Source organism: Stereum hirsutum (genome assembly GCF_000264905.1).
Source record: "Stereum hirsutum FP-91666 SS1 unplaced genomic scaffold STEHIscaffold_3, whole genome shotgun sequence".
Taxonomy (NCBI): Eukaryota; Fungi; Basidiomycota; class Agaricomycetes; order Russulales; family Stereaceae; genus Stereum; species Stereum hirsutum.
Window position 1 is genome coordinate 2,846,665 of NW_006763133.1, and position 15,406 is coordinate 2,862,070.

At 51.3% G+C, this 15,406-nt stretch overlaps 7 protein-coding genes across 7 annotated transcripts; 4 read left to right on the forward strand and 3 right to left on the reverse strand.

Moving 5' to 3' along the window:
* Window positions 1–5: 5 nt before the first annotated feature.
* On the reverse strand, window positions 6–1,518 carry STEHIDRAFT_119353 (uncharacterized protein). Its single transcript, XM_007301234.1, has 6 exons — window positions 1,159–1,518; window positions 803–1,105; window positions 623–737; window positions 362–545; window positions 245–288; window positions 6–190 (listed from the first exon to the last, which is right to left on the reverse strand). The coding sequence occupies exons 1-6, from the start codon at window positions 1,438–1,440 to the stop codon at window positions 78–80; spliced, it is 1,041 nt and encodes a 346-aa protein (XP_007301296.1). The 5' UTR covers window positions 1,441–1,518; the 3' UTR covers window positions 6–77.
* A 527-nt stretch (window positions 1,519–2,045) lies between these two features.
* STEHIDRAFT_119354 (uncharacterized protein) lies at window positions 2,046–3,174 on the forward strand. The gene is made up of 5 exons (XM_007301235.1): window positions 2,046–2,149; window positions 2,220–2,400; window positions 2,476–2,644; window positions 2,711–2,826; window positions 2,888–3,174. The coding sequence occupies exons 1-5, from the start codon at window positions 2,075–2,077 to the stop codon at window positions 3,052–3,054; spliced, it is 708 nt and encodes a 235-aa protein (XP_007301297.1). The 5' UTR covers window positions 2,046–2,074; the 3' UTR covers window positions 3,055–3,174.
* A 271-nt stretch (window positions 3,175–3,445) lies between these two features.
* STEHIDRAFT_145435 (uncharacterized protein) lies at window positions 3,446–4,187 on the reverse strand. Its single transcript, XM_007301236.1, has one exon. It carries the CDS (start codon window positions 3,728–3,730, stop codon window positions 3,473–3,475), a length of 258 nt encoding a protein of 85 aa, XP_007301298.1. The 5' UTR covers window positions 3,731–4,187; the 3' UTR covers window positions 3,446–3,472.
* A 1,162-nt stretch (window positions 4,188–5,349) lies between these two features.
* STEHIDRAFT_154160 (protein serine/threonine phosphatase 2C) lies at window positions 5,350–6,672 on the forward strand (the record flags this gene model as incomplete). The annotated part of the gene is made up of 4 exons (XM_007301237.1): window positions 5,350–5,365; window positions 5,437–5,805; window positions 5,873–6,040; window positions 6,113–6,672. 4 exons carry the CDS (start codon window positions 5,350–5,352, stop codon window positions 6,670–6,672), a joined length of 1,113 nt encoding a protein of 370 aa, XP_007301299.1.
* Window positions 6,673–7,091: 419 nt separating this feature from the next.
* On the reverse strand, window positions 7,092–8,512 carry STEHIDRAFT_52448 (thiamine diphosphate-binding protein; the record flags this gene model as incomplete). Its single annotated transcript, XM_007300482.1, has 7 exons — window positions 7,092–7,179; window positions 7,270–7,654; window positions 7,713–7,821; window positions 7,878–8,167; window positions 8,219–8,237; window positions 8,295–8,373; window positions 8,478–8,512. 7 exons carry the CDS (start codon window positions 8,510–8,512, stop codon window positions 7,092–7,094), a joined length of 1,005 nt encoding a protein of 334 aa, XP_007300544.1.
* A 499-nt stretch (window positions 8,513–9,011) lies between these two features.
* On the forward strand, window positions 9,012–11,375 carry STEHIDRAFT_129170 (WD40 repeat-like protein; the record flags this gene model as incomplete). Its single annotated transcript, XM_007301238.1, has 9 exons — window positions 9,012–9,590; window positions 9,658–9,781; window positions 9,838–9,875; window positions 9,934–10,306; window positions 10,367–10,451; window positions 10,511–10,586; window positions 10,649–10,819; window positions 10,887–11,108; window positions 11,190–11,375. The coding sequence occupies 9 exons, from the start codon at window positions 9,012–9,014 to the stop codon at window positions 11,373–11,375; spliced, it is 1,854 nt and encodes a 617-aa protein (XP_007301300.1).
* A 663-nt stretch (window positions 11,376–12,038) lies between these two features.
* On the forward strand, window positions 12,039–15,216 carry STEHIDRAFT_145437 (mitochondrial NADH dehydrogenase; the record flags this gene model as incomplete). Its single annotated transcript, XM_007301239.1, has 15 exons — window positions 12,039–12,220; window positions 12,269–12,563; window positions 12,637–12,730; window positions 12,794–12,968; window positions 13,037–13,158; window positions 13,218–13,324; window positions 13,392–13,430; window positions 13,497–13,565; window positions 13,656–13,729; window positions 13,813–13,948; window positions 14,057–14,170; window positions 14,270–14,366; window positions 14,434–14,594; window positions 14,659–14,960; window positions 15,031–15,216. 15 exons carry the CDS (start codon window positions 12,039–12,041, stop codon window positions 15,062–15,064), a joined length of 2,001 nt encoding a protein of 666 aa, XP_007301301.1. The 3' UTR covers window positions 15,065–15,216.
* Window positions 15,217–15,406: the final 190 nt, after the last annotated feature.

The window sequence follows — 15,406 nt, forward strand, 5'->3', positions numbered from 1 at the left end:
CGGGGAATATAGTACAGTGCTGAAAGCGAACCAAAACATGATACGGATAGCAGACGAATAAAAGCAGTGAATCTCGTTCATAGTGGCGCCTGGACTTCCAATACGAGCGGACAGTGGTCGGATGCACCATAGATATCGCTCCTGATCTCGCACATTTTGACTCGGTCTACTATTCGTTCGCTGAGGACAACTGTGTGCAGAAGTATGAGTGAGGTGTTGGTGACGATATCGAAAGAATACTTACACATATCTAATCGCCAGCCAATGCCCTTTTGCCTAGCATTGAACCTGCACATGTCAAAGTAGGTCCATCTATTATTTAGTGGACGCTCAAGTAAATAGATAGAGGGGGGATGCGCACCTGTATCCCCAATACGTGTAATGTCGTAACTCAGGATTCCGCTGTCTCCACACATCGACAAACTTGTTAGCACCTTCCGATGGATCCGGATGCGACGGTCCATTCAGGATGCGAGCGTAGGCAGATGTCTCTTCTTCTGTGTAACCTGGGGTTTTGTTCCAGTTGGGTTTCGGGTTGGCAAGATCTGTCGTCGATGAAGATGGTGGGGGAGGTAGGTCAGTATGTACGCATGATGAGTGAAACGGCATGGGAAAAACAGACCGAGGGCGGTTGGTGCGACGTTTAGGTCACCTCCCCAGATGACTGGTTTCTTTGTGTCGAGCTCGCGTATATACGCATCGAAGTGTTTGTTCCATGTCTTTTTCGCGTCCATAGTCTATCACCCGCGAGGATGGCCGACGTCAACAGTCGACACTCTAAAATGAAGAGCCCAGGACATACCTTCAGACCCTGCCCCGCATTGACAACATACGTCGCCACGACATAGCAGCCCTCAAATTCCAAGGTGATAATCCTTCCCTTCACGGACTCAGGATCCGGGTGTCCAGGAAGCGTCTTATCCACGTTCAATGGTTTCACTTTGGAGAGGACCGCAGTGCCAGAGTAGGTCTTCTTAGACGAAATGGACCAGTAGCGGTGTGGAAACCTGGTCGTGAGCGCCGGGTCGACAGGTTCGTCGTTTACTTTTGTTTCGGTCAAGATCAGGATGTCGGGATCCTCGGCTTCCACGTAGTATTTAAATCCCTACATCCAGGGGACGTGAGTGCGCGGCTGCATCATAAAGTGATTAGACGCACCTTCTTCTGACTGGCAGCAAGACCACAAATATTCCATGAAGCTATCCGTACCGAATCTGATGTCTTTGGAGGGAAAGTAATGGTGACTGGCAGAACCTTGTTCGTTGGTTGACCGTTCGCTGCCACACTTGGCACGGAACTAGTCTCCACTGTCTGTTTCGAGTCAACCTTGGCCTTTTTCGTCTTTTTGGTGCCAGCCTTTGAGCTGGCACCCTCTTCGTGGTCTTCCGACTCAGAAGCATCGGCTTTGCGTTTGGAGCTAGCTGCACGTTTGGGAGGCATAATTTCGCGAAGTAAGTGCGGATAGACTGATGGTCTATCTCGAAGAATGGGTAAAGAGCAAGGAATAGTCGCGTTCGTCGAGACGCGTCGAGCAGCGGAGAGGATGATGGCGACGCGACTCAACATAAGTCATGGCTTGAATGTGTACGCGATCATGTGACTATAGCGCTTCCGGCGGAGATTGAAAGAAGCGCGCCTAAACACGTTGTGTTCAGTTCGGCTCGAGCGCTTCAACCTGTGTGTCAATCTCCTTGTTCCTCTTCCGGCACGGTTTGTTCTTTTCTTGCTCGGCCGTAGGCCTCGGCCTTCATTGTTCTTTGGTGAGTGAGCCTTGTTGATTGTGTACTTTGTTGCACGTGTCATCTTGGCTGAAATTGTATATATAGCTGTCGCCTTCTTGCTTTCGTGCTGCATTGTTGCTTTCTGCTTTATCTTGCTTTCCTTGTTTCTCAACATCCCCCGCACTTTTGCGCGCCCACGTCGATAATCATAGAAAAGCCAGCACACACACAACAATCTTTCAAACACACCCCCACTCGTATCCCACCTATCATAACAACACACACCCACAGACATGACATCGATGCTCTCATACGGGGACTTTGATGCCTGGCTCGAATGCGATGGCGAGATAATGTCCGTGTACGACGTCAAGGGCGATGCTGCGGCGAGAGAAATATCCTGCTTCCTTCTGGCCGAACAGGGCAAGGTTAGTCCAACCATTCCTATCGCGTTGCCGCCCGAAGTGCCGTTGTTGATGATAACATCGACCTCACTAGACGTTTACGATTCACTGGAGGGATCGGGGCAGCGGAATCGCCTCGGCGTCCTACATCGAGCTTGATGGTGTCACGGTCCCCGGAAAGTTCTTGTACGGCAGCGGAACGAGTTTTCGTTCCGGGGTAAGGACTGGTCCAGAGAGCGAGCGGCCATTCTCGTTCGCGAAGGTCCCAGATCAAAGTGCGTGTCCAACTGGTCATTCTGCTGTATATTGACACTGACGATTGGGATGGCATTCTGGGTGTCGCTGCATAGACCCGTCGGATGCACCGCTGGACTACAGGTACGATCTGCAGAAGTGTGGCAAGATCGCGTTATGGATCAAGAAGGTCACCCTGCGAGAACACTGCGGGGCTAACTCGATCGTTGATGCCATTCCGGAGCCTATGAAGGGAAAAGGGAGACATTTCCCCCTCGCAGTTGGGTACGTCACAGCATTCTATCTCAAACGTAGTTACAGGTCATTCATGTTCTGTTCTTGCGCGATCAGCTACGAGGCTGCGAGGCCCACGGGCTATCAACACGAGCTCACTCGTACATTTGAACCCTTCGACAATACGAATCCCGGCCCTGAAGTCACCTTCGTTTGGCGCTATCGTGATCTCGGTACGTGTGTCTCTTTTGGGACAAATAGCACCACGTGTCTCAACTCCTTTTTCTGTCATAGAGTGGATGATTATCAACGGCCATAATATCCCTGGCCGCATGTTGCCTCCCCCAGAGCCATCTTCGGCACACCGAAAGAAGGCTAAGGGTAAGGAGAAAGAAAGGGCATCACGCGACGGAGACACGCCTAGTCCAACCGTAGGGGCGAAGCGGGACAGGGTACGTTAGGCCCCACTCTCAACCCACATCTCAGAAAGATGTCGTAATTCTGGGTTTCCTGTATATTATTGTATTATCTTAGAGTGCCTCAGAAAGCTCGCACAGAGTGCCCAAGACCACAGACGGTCAAGATCCATCAGAGGAGCAAGAGCAACCCTCTCCGCGAGCGTCTGGGACCCAAAATTCACCAGTCGAATTTCCGGCCCAGGTGACTTTTTCACCATTCCAAGAGCCGCCAGGGGCCCCAAGACGGCCCCCCAACACCTCCCCTGCTCGGAATCGCTCTGTGTCCGCGATGGCTTCAACGTCGGCCAGGATCCATGCAGCTCTGAGTCCTATACCCCCGCCACCTGCTCTTGCCATCACCACGAGCAACAATAGTACCCCCACTGGCAAACGTAAGAGAGCGCGAGCCTCCGCTTCAAACTCAACACCTACAGGCGCCCCTCCGGGACAGCTGGTCTTCCTTGACCCGATGACTCTCTCTGGCCAACACGAGCTTCTGTCGAGCTCGCCGACTCCGCTCGATATCTCCCGATGGATAGAGGGACAGCCCATTCAGTGGGTTGGCGACCCGAACGAGGGCCCATCCAGATCCAGTCCCCGGTACTAGGTTTAGGCGTTGAGAGGTTTGTCCGCCCAGATTTGTTTGTCTTTTTCTTTGTTTCCATCTCGCTTTGATCATCGTCGTATTGCGTTTGTTCTTGTCTAGATTTGTCCTCGTCGCTGTCGTTTTGTAACGCCACGAGCTATCATCGTTTCCATTGTTGTCTTTGTCATCTCGTTCTCTCAGCTCTCTTAGCTCTCCCAGTCCTCCAGTTTGAAACCCTAGGCCTTGTATCGCGTTATTCCGTTGACCCCTTTCCGTCCTTGCTTTGAGCTTTCTAGTCTTGCATATTCGTTAGTTATAGCTTTCTCTACGTGATTCCCACTCACGGTCGCCTTCCACACGTGCATTTGTCCTTCACCTCCTTGCATCTGTTGCATTGTTCGTGCGCCGAAGGAAATCATCGCTGCTATCGTCGGCTTGTGCTCTTTTGTGCCACTGCTACGCCTTTTCGCTGTGCACTGACGCTATAGTTCGCTGTCGTGTGGCCTTTGATAAATATTCACCATGCGGACTCTTCAATCTCTTTGTCCCCTACTATGATATCCAGATACGATTATGGAGATTTATGGTTGCCTTGTCGGAGTTCTGTCGGAGTTTCAAACATAATATGTCGCCAACGCACCTTGCTGCCAACGCGCCACTTGCTGCAGCCTACTATTCAACCCTGATGCGCACGCAACCCAGCGAGCTGCTGCTTGTTCTAAGTGAGTCTTAGTTCAATAGATGAGTTCTAACTTTGAGTCCAAACCGCAACCTTACCCAACTTCTCATCTAGATTCAAAACCCGACCTTCACACTGACTCGTATTATCTTAGTCTCAAGATCTCCTCAGTCGTCCTCGATTCATTTTATTAGCCAGGATGCCTGTCCGTAACGCTTCAGGTACTAGATTCTATCCTAGACCGTCATGTCACACCTTGATGACCGGAAATCTGCCTGTGTGAGAACTGGAGTTCCAAACCGTAAGTACCATTTGGATTGGGTGTAGAACTCCAAGTTTTCGAGCCTTGCCCGTCATAGGACGACGTCGGCATCTCGGCGCCAGGCAGAACCGACCCGGATCATTCAAAAAAGTGCCCCGGATGAAGCTTTCCCTCCTGGATTGGGCACGAGAAGCGAGTTTAGAGCATGGTTTTGGTCTGGAGAGGGGGGTCCGACCCCTCCTTCAGATCTAAAGCTCCACAGCTGTCAGATTTCCTCTGGTCAGCCCTCTACAGGTGAACTTTTCGTGGAATTTTTGTCACGCATCCCAGAATAACCTGGGATTCGGGGCGAGGTCTCCCCCGGTTCACCTTTTGGGTGTGATTTAGGACTAGAACGAGTCCTACATCGTTACGGACAGGCATCCACTACGTGGAAGACGTGCAGGAGGATGGAGGTGGGCATCCACGCCATCGGTAACAAGCCAAGTATTCGAATCATAGCGGAGTTTGAATTGAACGAAGTGTCAAAAGCGCCACACTCCCGCAGCTTGATCTTGAACTTGTCACACCGTCATATCTCTATACCACTCAGCCTCTCACTCCATCGCGGAGAATGTCGAAGCTCTATGATTCTCGAGGGCGCTTGGAGACATTCTTGTCGAAAACAACGGTCAAGGAAATGGGAGTGCATACGGTAACATTTCAACCTGACCTCAACCGAATTAATGAGGATCGCTTTGTGACTGAGGAATGGGAAATACTTGGGCAAAAATGGCTATTTCTTGCCGTATGCGATGGTACCAATATAAATCTGCGCTGTACATCTGCAAAGCCTCATATTTTTGGTACCTCGTCTAGGTCATGGAGGCACCACGACATCCAGTTACATTGCGACAAACTTGCCCGGTCGATTGCGCAAAGCACTTGTCTACCTCATCCAAGCCGAGTTGCATGGTATTTTGGATCGACAAAACATCCAAGAGGCTGATGCAATCATTGGCGCTATGGTGCGAAATGAGATAGAAGCCTTTGACGACTCAATAGGCCGTGCAGTGAAGCATCTATGTCCGCATCCATCCAAAATCACAGAACCACAGGCCCATGCATTGATCGACAAGCACACAGAAGTCCTGCAACGTGCATGGTGTGGATCGACTCTCGCGATTTCTCTCATAAACGTTACACATCAGTTTATGTGGTCTATCGGTGTAGGCGATTCGACAGTTGGTGAGCAATATTCTTGCACCGTTATATATTCTTTCTCTGACCAACCTGGGTATATCTAAATCGTTAGCTCTTTCGACGAACAGTTCTTCGAGCTCGATAGATTGGCAGCGACTGAACGAGCACCATAATCTCAAGAATCCACAGGAATATTTCAAAGTGGCAATGGAGCACTGGGCGACTGAGGAGCATATCTTCGATGAAGGTCGCATTCTGGGCTGTAGCGCAATGACACGAGGTTTGTCCCAGGTCCCTTCCTAATCTCTCATCTAAACAATGCTTTACGAAGGCTTTCACTTCCACCTTCCAGCTATCGGCGATTTCGACCTCAAGTTCAGAGCTTCGTTCAAGCATTATCTCTTCAGTTTCATGCCCACGACGTCCAACAGACTCGACCCGGACCCCGTAGTTAAATACAACATAACGCCACCCTATTTATCTGCAACGCCTTCCGTGCGTTTCATTGATCTTCAGCCCTACTGGGCTGACGGACCAATCATCACCATCTTCACCGATGGCGTCGATAACCTCGTTAGTGGGGACTGGGTGTTTCACCAAGAACCCGAAGAGCCGTGCAAGGTCGATCCCTGTCAGGTCGTCGCGGCCTTGCTCCGAGGCGATCCTGATTCATCTTTGGCCGAGATCCTTGGTCATCCGGTTGATCTCCACTGGAACGGTGAGGATGGCAACAGAGCCGTCGAGGTTTTGGTCAATCTACTCGGTGGCACGAATGTCGAGAGGCTCGAGACATGCATGGATCAAAAGATGGTGTCTTCTCCCACTAGGGAGCCTCCGATCTATATTGACGATACCACTATCATTGTATGCGACTTAGCCAAGGCATGCTCAGTCAGTAGTATCAGCGACTAACACCCGTTCCTGAGCTCCTTACCTATTCAAGGTTCTCTTTTTTTTTTTTTTTTTTGTGAATAACCTCTGTGGATCTAATGTGGGACTGGTGTACGGTTGATATGCGCTCTGACTCTGTACTATCATTGCTGTGACTATACCGTGCTTTCGTGCTTTTCCTATGCTGTGTGTGTTTTCATATTATTTACTCGCTGTCGTCAAATGTCGAACTTCTTAAAGTGTGGTGCCGCTCGAAAGGGCCTGACCCCTTCGACAGCACAATTGAGTGAGCACGCCGGGAACTGCGCCACACATCCAGAAGAAACATGATAAGTTATTACATTTCATTAGTGTACAGAAAAAACTTCACAAATAGTTACATATACACATTGCGATGCGTTGCGAGAACTCGAAAACGTGTTGCGATTCAATGCACTTGATCAATATGTCAAAGTCTCGAGGATAGCGTCTAATATCCGCACAGCGTCCGGTATGATGAACTTCTCGTACTGCAAACCAACGGGCGTACTGCACAAACAAGCAAGCAAACACCGTCAGTAAACCCTCTACGCGCACTCATCGAAGAAAGAAGACGAAGAAGAAAATAAAGCAACTCACTCCCAGCCCGCAACCCTCCTCACCGGCGCCTGCATCCTCAAAAACGCCTTCTTCTGCACCTCCGCCGCGATCTCTCCCCCCACACCTCCCGTCTTCCCCGCCTCATGCACGACGACCAACCTCCCCGTCTTCTTCACGCTCTCGATCACCGTCTCCGCGTCCCACGGCAATATCGTGCGCAAGTCGATCAGTTCGATCTTGGCGGAGCGGAGGGACTGAGGGATGTGGGGTGCGAGGGACGGGGGTGGGTTGGAGAGTATGCGGAGGGCGGTTTCGCAGTGGTATACGGGCGTGCCCCAGGTGAGGAGGGTTAGGTCTGTACCCGGAGTGAGGATCTCGGCGCGGGAGAGAGGGAGGGTGAAGTCGTCTACTGGGACGTGTTCGACTGATGAGGAAGAGAACATCAGATTGTGATATATATTGAGATGAGGTGAGGTGCGGACCTGCGGAACGGTATAATATCTTTGGTTCCATGAAGATGACGGGGTTCGGGTCTCGTATGGAAGCAAGCAGAAGACCTTTCGCTTGGATGGGAGAACGTGGAATGACGATCTTCAGGGACAAATCAGTACTGTAGTGCAACGCGTCGTACAGAAAGATGAACGTACCTTCAGCCCAGCTGCACCCATAAAGAAACCTTCAGGGCTCTGGGAATGATACAATCCCCCGTGGCCCACCGACATTGTTGGCGTCCGAATGGTAAGTCCACCCACATTGAACTGACCACCGCTGCGGTATCGAATCTTAGCAGCTTCGTTTACAAGTTGGTCAAAGGCTGGGTAGATGTAATCCGCGAATTGGATCTCTGCTATGGCGGTGTGGCCCATGGCAGCGAGTCCGATTCCGAAGCCTGCAATGCCTTGCTCTGAAAGAGGTGTATTGAAGACACGCTCGCGACCTGAGAAATTCGTCAGATATATAAATTCAGGTGGATGTGAACAAAACTAACCAAATTCTTCTGCAAGACCCTACGGACAAAGCATCAGAAATCGGTGTGGCGCGGGGGAAGTGCGATGATTACGGACCATGGTACAACGAAAAACGCCTCCAAAGGCTACATCTTCTCCGAATACGACAGCGTTCTCATCCTTCAGCAGCGCAATACTATATACCGGAATGAGTCAACACAAGGATCGTCAGAGCATGATCAACCCCGCGGTATGAGAATGCCTGAGAAGAAGCCGAGCCTCAGAAGACAATGGATGCACCTCATCGCGTCTCTAACCGCCTGGTAAAGGTTCATCTTCCTACATTGTCTCCCAGTGATGATCGCTGTACTATGCACATCCGCGTTGTCGTCGTCGTGCCATCTTATACCTGGAGTGCGCAAGGCTGAGTCGGAAGTGGTGCGGAGGATGGAAGACGCGCTGATTGGCAATGAACCACCTGCGGGCGGGGGCTCCGCCACTGTGGAATTGAGCCGGCGGCTGCGGGGAGCTCGAATCTGCCAGCTCTGATAGTGAGCACATTGAACAGATAAATATCACAAAATAAAATACTGACAGTGAGGCGCAGACGGCGGGGGATAGATCTCATCGAAGTGGACGACAGAGAACGGTTGAAGGTAAATGGGCGCAAGATCCGGTCGTTTCATGCTCTTCGTTCTGACCCATGTTCACTCTCGCCACCACAGACGGCGGCTGTCCGCGCTCAACACCGCTGGTGCTACTTCCACCATACGCTTATCGGTCCCGTCCTCATCTTAGCCCGAGCTTGCAGCGACAGTCGGCGGTCGAGGGATCATGGAGAACGATTCGACCTTCGTCGCTCCGGAAGGCGTCTATTCTGTAACGGAGGAACACAAGTCTCTCCCACTCACCGCTACTGGTCCCCAGCCGATATACCCCACCAAACTTTCCACAGTCATCGTCCGCTTCCCTTCTTCGTACAAAGGCGGTGCTCCTGGCTTGACGCAGCTCCTCGGTGGAGCGGGCAAAGATTTTTGGAAGGATAGGGCTGCAGCACCTCCCGGTCCAGCGAAGGAGGATGGTCTCAGTGTATCGAGCAGCGAGACCCCGGAGGAAAGCAATAACTCACCAGATGTATCCAATGTGCAGGACAGTTCACCTGTCACTCCCATCTCTCCCCAAGATCCTCCCCATCACCACCATGGTCTATTTCACCACCAGCTTGCGGGGAAGAAGAAAGCCTTGACACGTCCCAAGCATAATATGCGCACGACCTCTTCCACTTTTATCACTCGGCTACACTCTGCGGAGGGTCTCTCCAGATCGCTTCAGGCGAAGCAGGGAGAGGCTACATACGTGTTCTATAATTCGGCAAAGAATCTCTATTGGGTGGAGGTTGGAGCTAAAACCAAGGTGAGCTCTCTGTTTTTGGGTTGCTTGGTGTGGGTATACGATATTTATTCTGTATCGAATGCACTAGGACCCACTAGCCCGAATATCATTCTCTGCTTTCCCCACATGTCACGATATCAACCAAGCAACCGTAAACCATGAGCGTATGGATATTGTAGTTGGGTTTAACACTGGTGATCTCATCTGGTTCGGTAAGAATCCTTTCACCGTTCACTTCAACTACCACAGCTGAACCCCAGTTTTCTAGACCCGTTCTCCCAGCGATACGGCCGATTGAACAAGCAGGTGAGATCCCTTTCTACGTGCTTTGTTGAGAATGCAACAGATCATTGAACGCTTGTAGGGCAGAATTTCCAGCTCTCCCTGCACTTCCGTCCGCTGGGTTCCCTCCTCAACAAACCTCTTCCTCGTCTCCCACGCAGACGGCACCATAATAGTCTACGATAGAGACCGTGATGACGGCGTCTTCACGCCAAACGAGCCGGCCTCCCGGCCTGCATCTCCACCGACCTCGCCAGGCCCGCGCTCTCCACAAACACAGGATGATTTGCTACAAAGTGTAAGTGAATGGAATCCGCTGGATAGTATGTGTGTTACGATGCCGTCGTGGCATCCTGTCAATGCGGCTGCGGCTGCTTCGGCGGGGAGAGGGGATAAGGAGAAGTCGGCGAAGAATCCAGTCAGCCATTGGAAGGTGTCAAAACGAGGTCTTGTTGGTAAGCATCCTGATCCCATGTTCTGAACAACATCCAAAACTTATGGCGTGTACTTGACAGACTTTGTTTTCTCCCCGGATGTCAAGTTTGTGGCCGCTATCTCAGAAGACGGCTGTCTTCGAGTTATTGATGCGCTTGCAGAGCAGTGAGTTATCATCAGCTATCTGATTTGTGGCCGTTCCTAACTTGTTACGCTTTCCGCAGACTAGTAGACTGCTATGCTGCCTACTTCGGTTCTCTAACCTGTGTGGCGTGGTCCCCAGACGGTCGCTTCATAATCGTGAGCCTTACACACCCATCTATATCACTTTTGACCGTGCTGACTTTCCCGCTCGATTGCAGACAGGAGGCCAAGACGATCTCGTCAATATCTACTCTCCCTGGGAACAAAGAGTGATAGCCCGATGTCAAGGTCACTCGTCCTTCGTTTCCGCCGTCGCATTCGACGACGTCCGCTGTGATGGCCGGACGTACCGCTTCGGCAGCGTAGGCGAGGACAACAAGCTCATTTTCGTACGTCCTGGCCTTCCCTCTCCAAACAACTTACATTCATGGATCAGAAATACTGACTGATTCGCAGTGGGACTTCTCGAGTGGCATCTTGCACCGCCCGAAATTTCAAGCCCACCAACAACGACAATCTATGGCATCCACGCTGTCGCTCGTGCTGAGAAAGCGAGAAAGAGAAGGGACTGTGGATCGGTCGACCTTGCATCTTCCGCCTCCGGGCACGGAGGGCCCGTTACCGAGATATCATCCAGCGCCGTCCAGGAACGAGGTCGCGGTGGTGCAACCTGTGCTGGTACGTCTTTCTCTGCTTCGTCCCCGTTATATGTCGCGCTTTGTTAACGTTGCTGTGGACCTTTTTTGTTTTCGTCTATAGGTGAAACAACTCGAAGGCGACATCCTGACGGCGATAACCTTCTTGCCGCGATCGTTGCTGACAGCCACGAAGGTAGGCCTCGTGAAGTTTTGGGTGAGGCCACTCGCTGTGAGATCGAGAAGGATGAAGAATGGGCATGCGCAGAGGGGCATGTCGATCTCTATGGATGCGACTGATTTGGGCTGACGCGAGTGGTCGCGGCAACACTAGCGAGGTGGGGTGGAGGCAGGGTTCTTTTGTTGGGTGTAAGATGGTGTTAGGGTAGGGTAAGGTGTTGAAGGAGGGCTGTGGGCCTGAGATTTCTATCTATCTATCACTATCACTCAATGTGTAATTTATTCTTGTTTCATTGGTCCCGTCTTTTTTCCAGCTGTTGTTTCTTGGTGTTAGGGGTGTATGCAATGCGAAGGAGTCGCGATGTTCTCACTATCCAATTGTCTCTTGCCTCCGTTCGTCATCAAGTGGTGGCACTATCGTCGGCATAATACATGAAGAGCGTGTCGGCATTAGAAAACGTCGCCGGCATCAAGGAAGAACACTATGTACTTGAGGCCACCGCCACCTGTCTGTTCCTGTCTGTTCTCGCGTTCTAACCTGGTGGCAAGAGCTATGCTTCCTCGCACTCCGCCTTGAGGAAGTTTATGACATCTGGCTTGGCTCTTTCGGGAAGAATCGAGCAATATATACATACGCAAGAATGAAGCATCGTCGGAGCGGGCGGGGCAAGGATGTGGTTTGTCATGACGTCAGGGAGCAGCGCGGTGCAGAGATATACATAGCGGACGACGTCGGGCGACGCTTGCCCATTACCATCGCTCGCGTCAGCGCAGCTCCCTACAACAACCTCCCATGCTGTCTCTGGCAAGAGCAGCTCTCTCGTCGCGTCCAGCAGCGCTGGGCGCGCGCCAGGTCGCTCGGTCGTCACAACATTCGGCACTGTTTATTCATGCACAATCCCGACCCAAGTTCAACTTGACTCAGAGTCAGGTCGCCTTCCGTCATCTTTCCACCAGGACACCCCTCAGAAATCAGTCTACTAGCCCATCGACACCACCTCCCCCACCACCAGAACCATCGAGGACACGGAAAGTCCTCAAGACTTGCGGAACTGGTGCTAAATGGACCGCTTACCTCGTGGGCTCCTCCGTTGTCGGCGTTCTCTTCTTCACAGGTTGTATATTCGTCCACGATGCGTTCACATACAACGAGAAACACATCGATCGTGTGCCTGTCTCTCCTCTCGCTTTACATCCTGAACTCGGTGGCCCGAAGAACTTGCCTATCGCAAGCGTGCTCGTAGGTGACGAAGAGGATGAGGTGAACGCGAAGTTGAAGGATCGGCCCCGGTTAGTTATCGTTGGTGCTGGGTGGGGTGTAAGTGCAACATCAACCTAAGGTTACTCTGCCTTCTCACATGTGAATGGAATTCCGCTCGGACTCCCTACAGGCTGTCGCCACACTACAGACATTAACACCCGGAGATTATCACGTGACCCTCATATCGCCCGACACTTTCACTACGTTTACCCCTCTGCTTCCGTGTAAGCCCCTATTCGAACTTGAATCAAACAGTGATCCCCATTTATCACCTGTACATTTCACAGCTGCAGCAGTTGGTACCGTCTCCGTCCGGTCTCTCATAGAATCACTCCGCAAGATTGTCGCCCGGCTCCATGGTCAACTTATACACGCTCGTGCAGTCGACCTCGTCATGTCTGAACGCCTCCTGGAAGTAGAGTCTGAGATGCCCGACGGTCAAAAGCGAAACTTCTACGTTCCGTACGCGTCTTTCGCGTACACTCACCCCTGACGCCACACTTGTATTGACCATGACCTGGATTCGTCAGATACGACAAATTGGTGATTGCAGTCGGTTCTGTATCGAGCACACACGGTGTACCAGGTCTGGAAAACTGCTTCCAGCTGAAAACTGTCGGTGACGCGCAGGCCATCCGCCGCAGGGTTCTGGGTACGCTATACCCTCCATGAGTAGATTCTGCTGGCCACACTGCTGATGTGATATTACAGATAACTTCGAGACAGCTTCGCTTCCGACTACGACACCCGAGGAACGCAAGAGGCTACTCAGCTTCGTCATTTGTGGTGGTGGCCCCACAGGTGTTGAGACTGCTGCTGTGTGTTCAAGACCTGTTCTTGGTCTGTGTACATGAGGCTGAACAACATTTGCTTCTGATTCCCTAGGAAATATACGACCTCTGTCAGGAAGATATCATGAACTACGTGCGTATCTTCGTGGATCTTACCTTCATAATTTGAAGTCGAGGCTAAATCTGTCGTGCTGTGCAGTATCCTAAGCTCGTCCGCGAAGAAGTTTCGATTCACGTCATTCAGTCTAGAGAACATATCTTGAATACCGTACGTCGAATCTCTCAACTCACTAACTCGTCCCGCTCACCAAACTTCCGCACTATTGTCTGACATGCAACACACCCTCCCGTTGCACAGTACTCCGAAGCCATCTCCAAATACGCCGAAGACAAATTCCAACGCGACGAGGTCAACTTAATCACTTCCGCTCGGTCAGTTCGCTCACTCGTCCCACCCGATTTCCCTTCATTTGCCTTTTCACTGACAAAACATTCTGGATGGTCACTGAATTCAGCGTGGCGTCAGTACACCCGGACCATGTAGAATATAGCGCAAAAGATCCCGAAACAGGAGCAGTCGTCAAGCATTCTATACCCACTAATTTCGTGCTTTGGAGTACGGGGATCGCGATGAATCCGTTTACGGCTCGTGTAGGCATCATTCTTTTCTCATCTCCTATTTTAATCCTCCACACCCACCTGTTAAACAGCAGGAGATTTTCCATGTGCTGACGGTTCTGATGGATCCAATCTCTGTAGGTCTCGAGTCTGCTCCCGAATCAGGTGCACAAGAAGGCGATAGAGGTGGATGCTCAGTTGCGCGTGAAGGGTGCGCCACAGGGAGATGTGTATGCTATCGGGGATTGTGCTACTGTGCGTTTTATACCTTCCATTCTTTGTCTCTTCCTCTTTGTGTCTACCCACACACGTGTTGTCCAGCACTAGGCTCATACATGTTTGTTCGCGACTTAGATCGAGACTTCCATTGTATCACACTTACTCGACCTTGTGGACGAGGCCGACAAGAACAAGGACGGAAAGATCGATTTCGACGAGTGGGAAGTCATGGGTGCGTCTTCCTTGACTTGCATACATACACGATCTGCGTTGTGGAAGTTAACGTGGTGCATATGTAGTGAAACGAATCAAGCAGAAGATCCCCATGGCAGAAAGCCAGTTATCTGAAGTTCGAGAGCTGTTCAACCTGTACGACTCTGACGCGGACAATAGCCTGAATCTGAATGAGCTTGCTGTCTTGCTTGAGAACCTCGGGAATAAGATCACTGCCTTGCCTGCTGTACGTTTCGCTCTTGTCCCCTCCTTCCCTTCGACAAAGCCCACTCATGCTCTCCATCCCACAGACCGCCCAAGTCGCCGCCCAACAAGGCAAATACCTCGGCAAAAAGCTGCACGAACTCGCGACGCACCACTCCACCCTCCTCGCCAACGAGCTCCCGGACCAGCCCGACGAAGCCGTCGCCCGTCCGTTCGTGTACAAACATCTCGGGATGTTAGCATACATCGGGAATGCCGCGGTTTTCGATCTGGGGAACATGAGTTTCATGGGTGGATTGGTGGCGATGTATGCGTGGAGGAGCGTTTATTGGAATGAGCAGGTTAGTTTGAGGACGAGGGCGTTGTTGATGATTGATTGGATTGTTAGGTGAGTTTTCTGGATTTTCTTTTGGATGGTGAGATAAGGACTGACTTTCTTTCTTCGTGGTGTGTTCCAGAGGTGTTTGGGGGAGGGATTTGTCCAGGTTGTAAGTACTTGACTTAGGCTGTTGGATTTGACAATATTCGTGAATTGTTGTGGACTACGACTACATTACCTGGTCTTGGAACACTAGTCTATTTGCGATGACGATGTGGATAGAGATTGTACCTTATCTTTGATGTTTTCCATTTTTTATTTCTCCCTTTCGTCGGCCGTATGATCACCACTACTGTACTTCAAGTTCAAGCTGACAGGTCAGGCTCAGTTTCCCACCGGGTAGCGAACTCGAATCCCGGATGTTTGGCTCCGCTCTGCGGACAATGCCGCTGGAGACGATAGGGGCAACCGCCAGCAGGCTCCGAGTCCTTGTCTGCTCTAGCGTCTACGTCGAA

Bases quoted from the DNA above. Each gene is read 5' to 3' on its own strand.
- STEHIDRAFT_119353 (XM_007301234.1), bottom strand. From the start codon at position 1,440: ATGCCTCCCAAACGTGCAGCTAGCTCCAAACGCAAAGCCGATGCTTCT. The intron at 289-361 runs GTGCGCATCCCC...TGACATGTGCAG, and splicing joins TACACGTATTGGGGATACAG to GTTCAATGCTAGGCAAAAGG. The intron at 191-244 runs GTAAGTATTCTT...TTCTGCACACAG, and splicing joins TGGCTGGCGATTAGATATGT to TTGTCCTCAGCGAACGAATA.
- STEHIDRAFT_119354 (XM_007301235.1), top strand. From the start codon at position 2,075: ATGTCCGTGTACGACGTCAAGGGCGATGCTGCGGCGAGAGAAATATCC. The intron at 2,401-2,475 runs GTGCGTGTCCAA...GTCGCTGCATAG, and splicing joins CGCGAAGGTCCCAGATCAAA to ACCCGTCGGATGCACCGCTG. The intron at 2,827-2,887 runs GTACGTGTGTCT...TTTCTGTCATAG, and splicing joins TTGGCGCTATCGTGATCTCG to AGTGGATGATTATCAACGGC.
- STEHIDRAFT_145435 (XM_007301236.1), bottom strand. From the start codon at position 3,730: ATGATCAAAGCGAGATGGAAACAAAGAAAAAGACAAACAAATCTGGGC.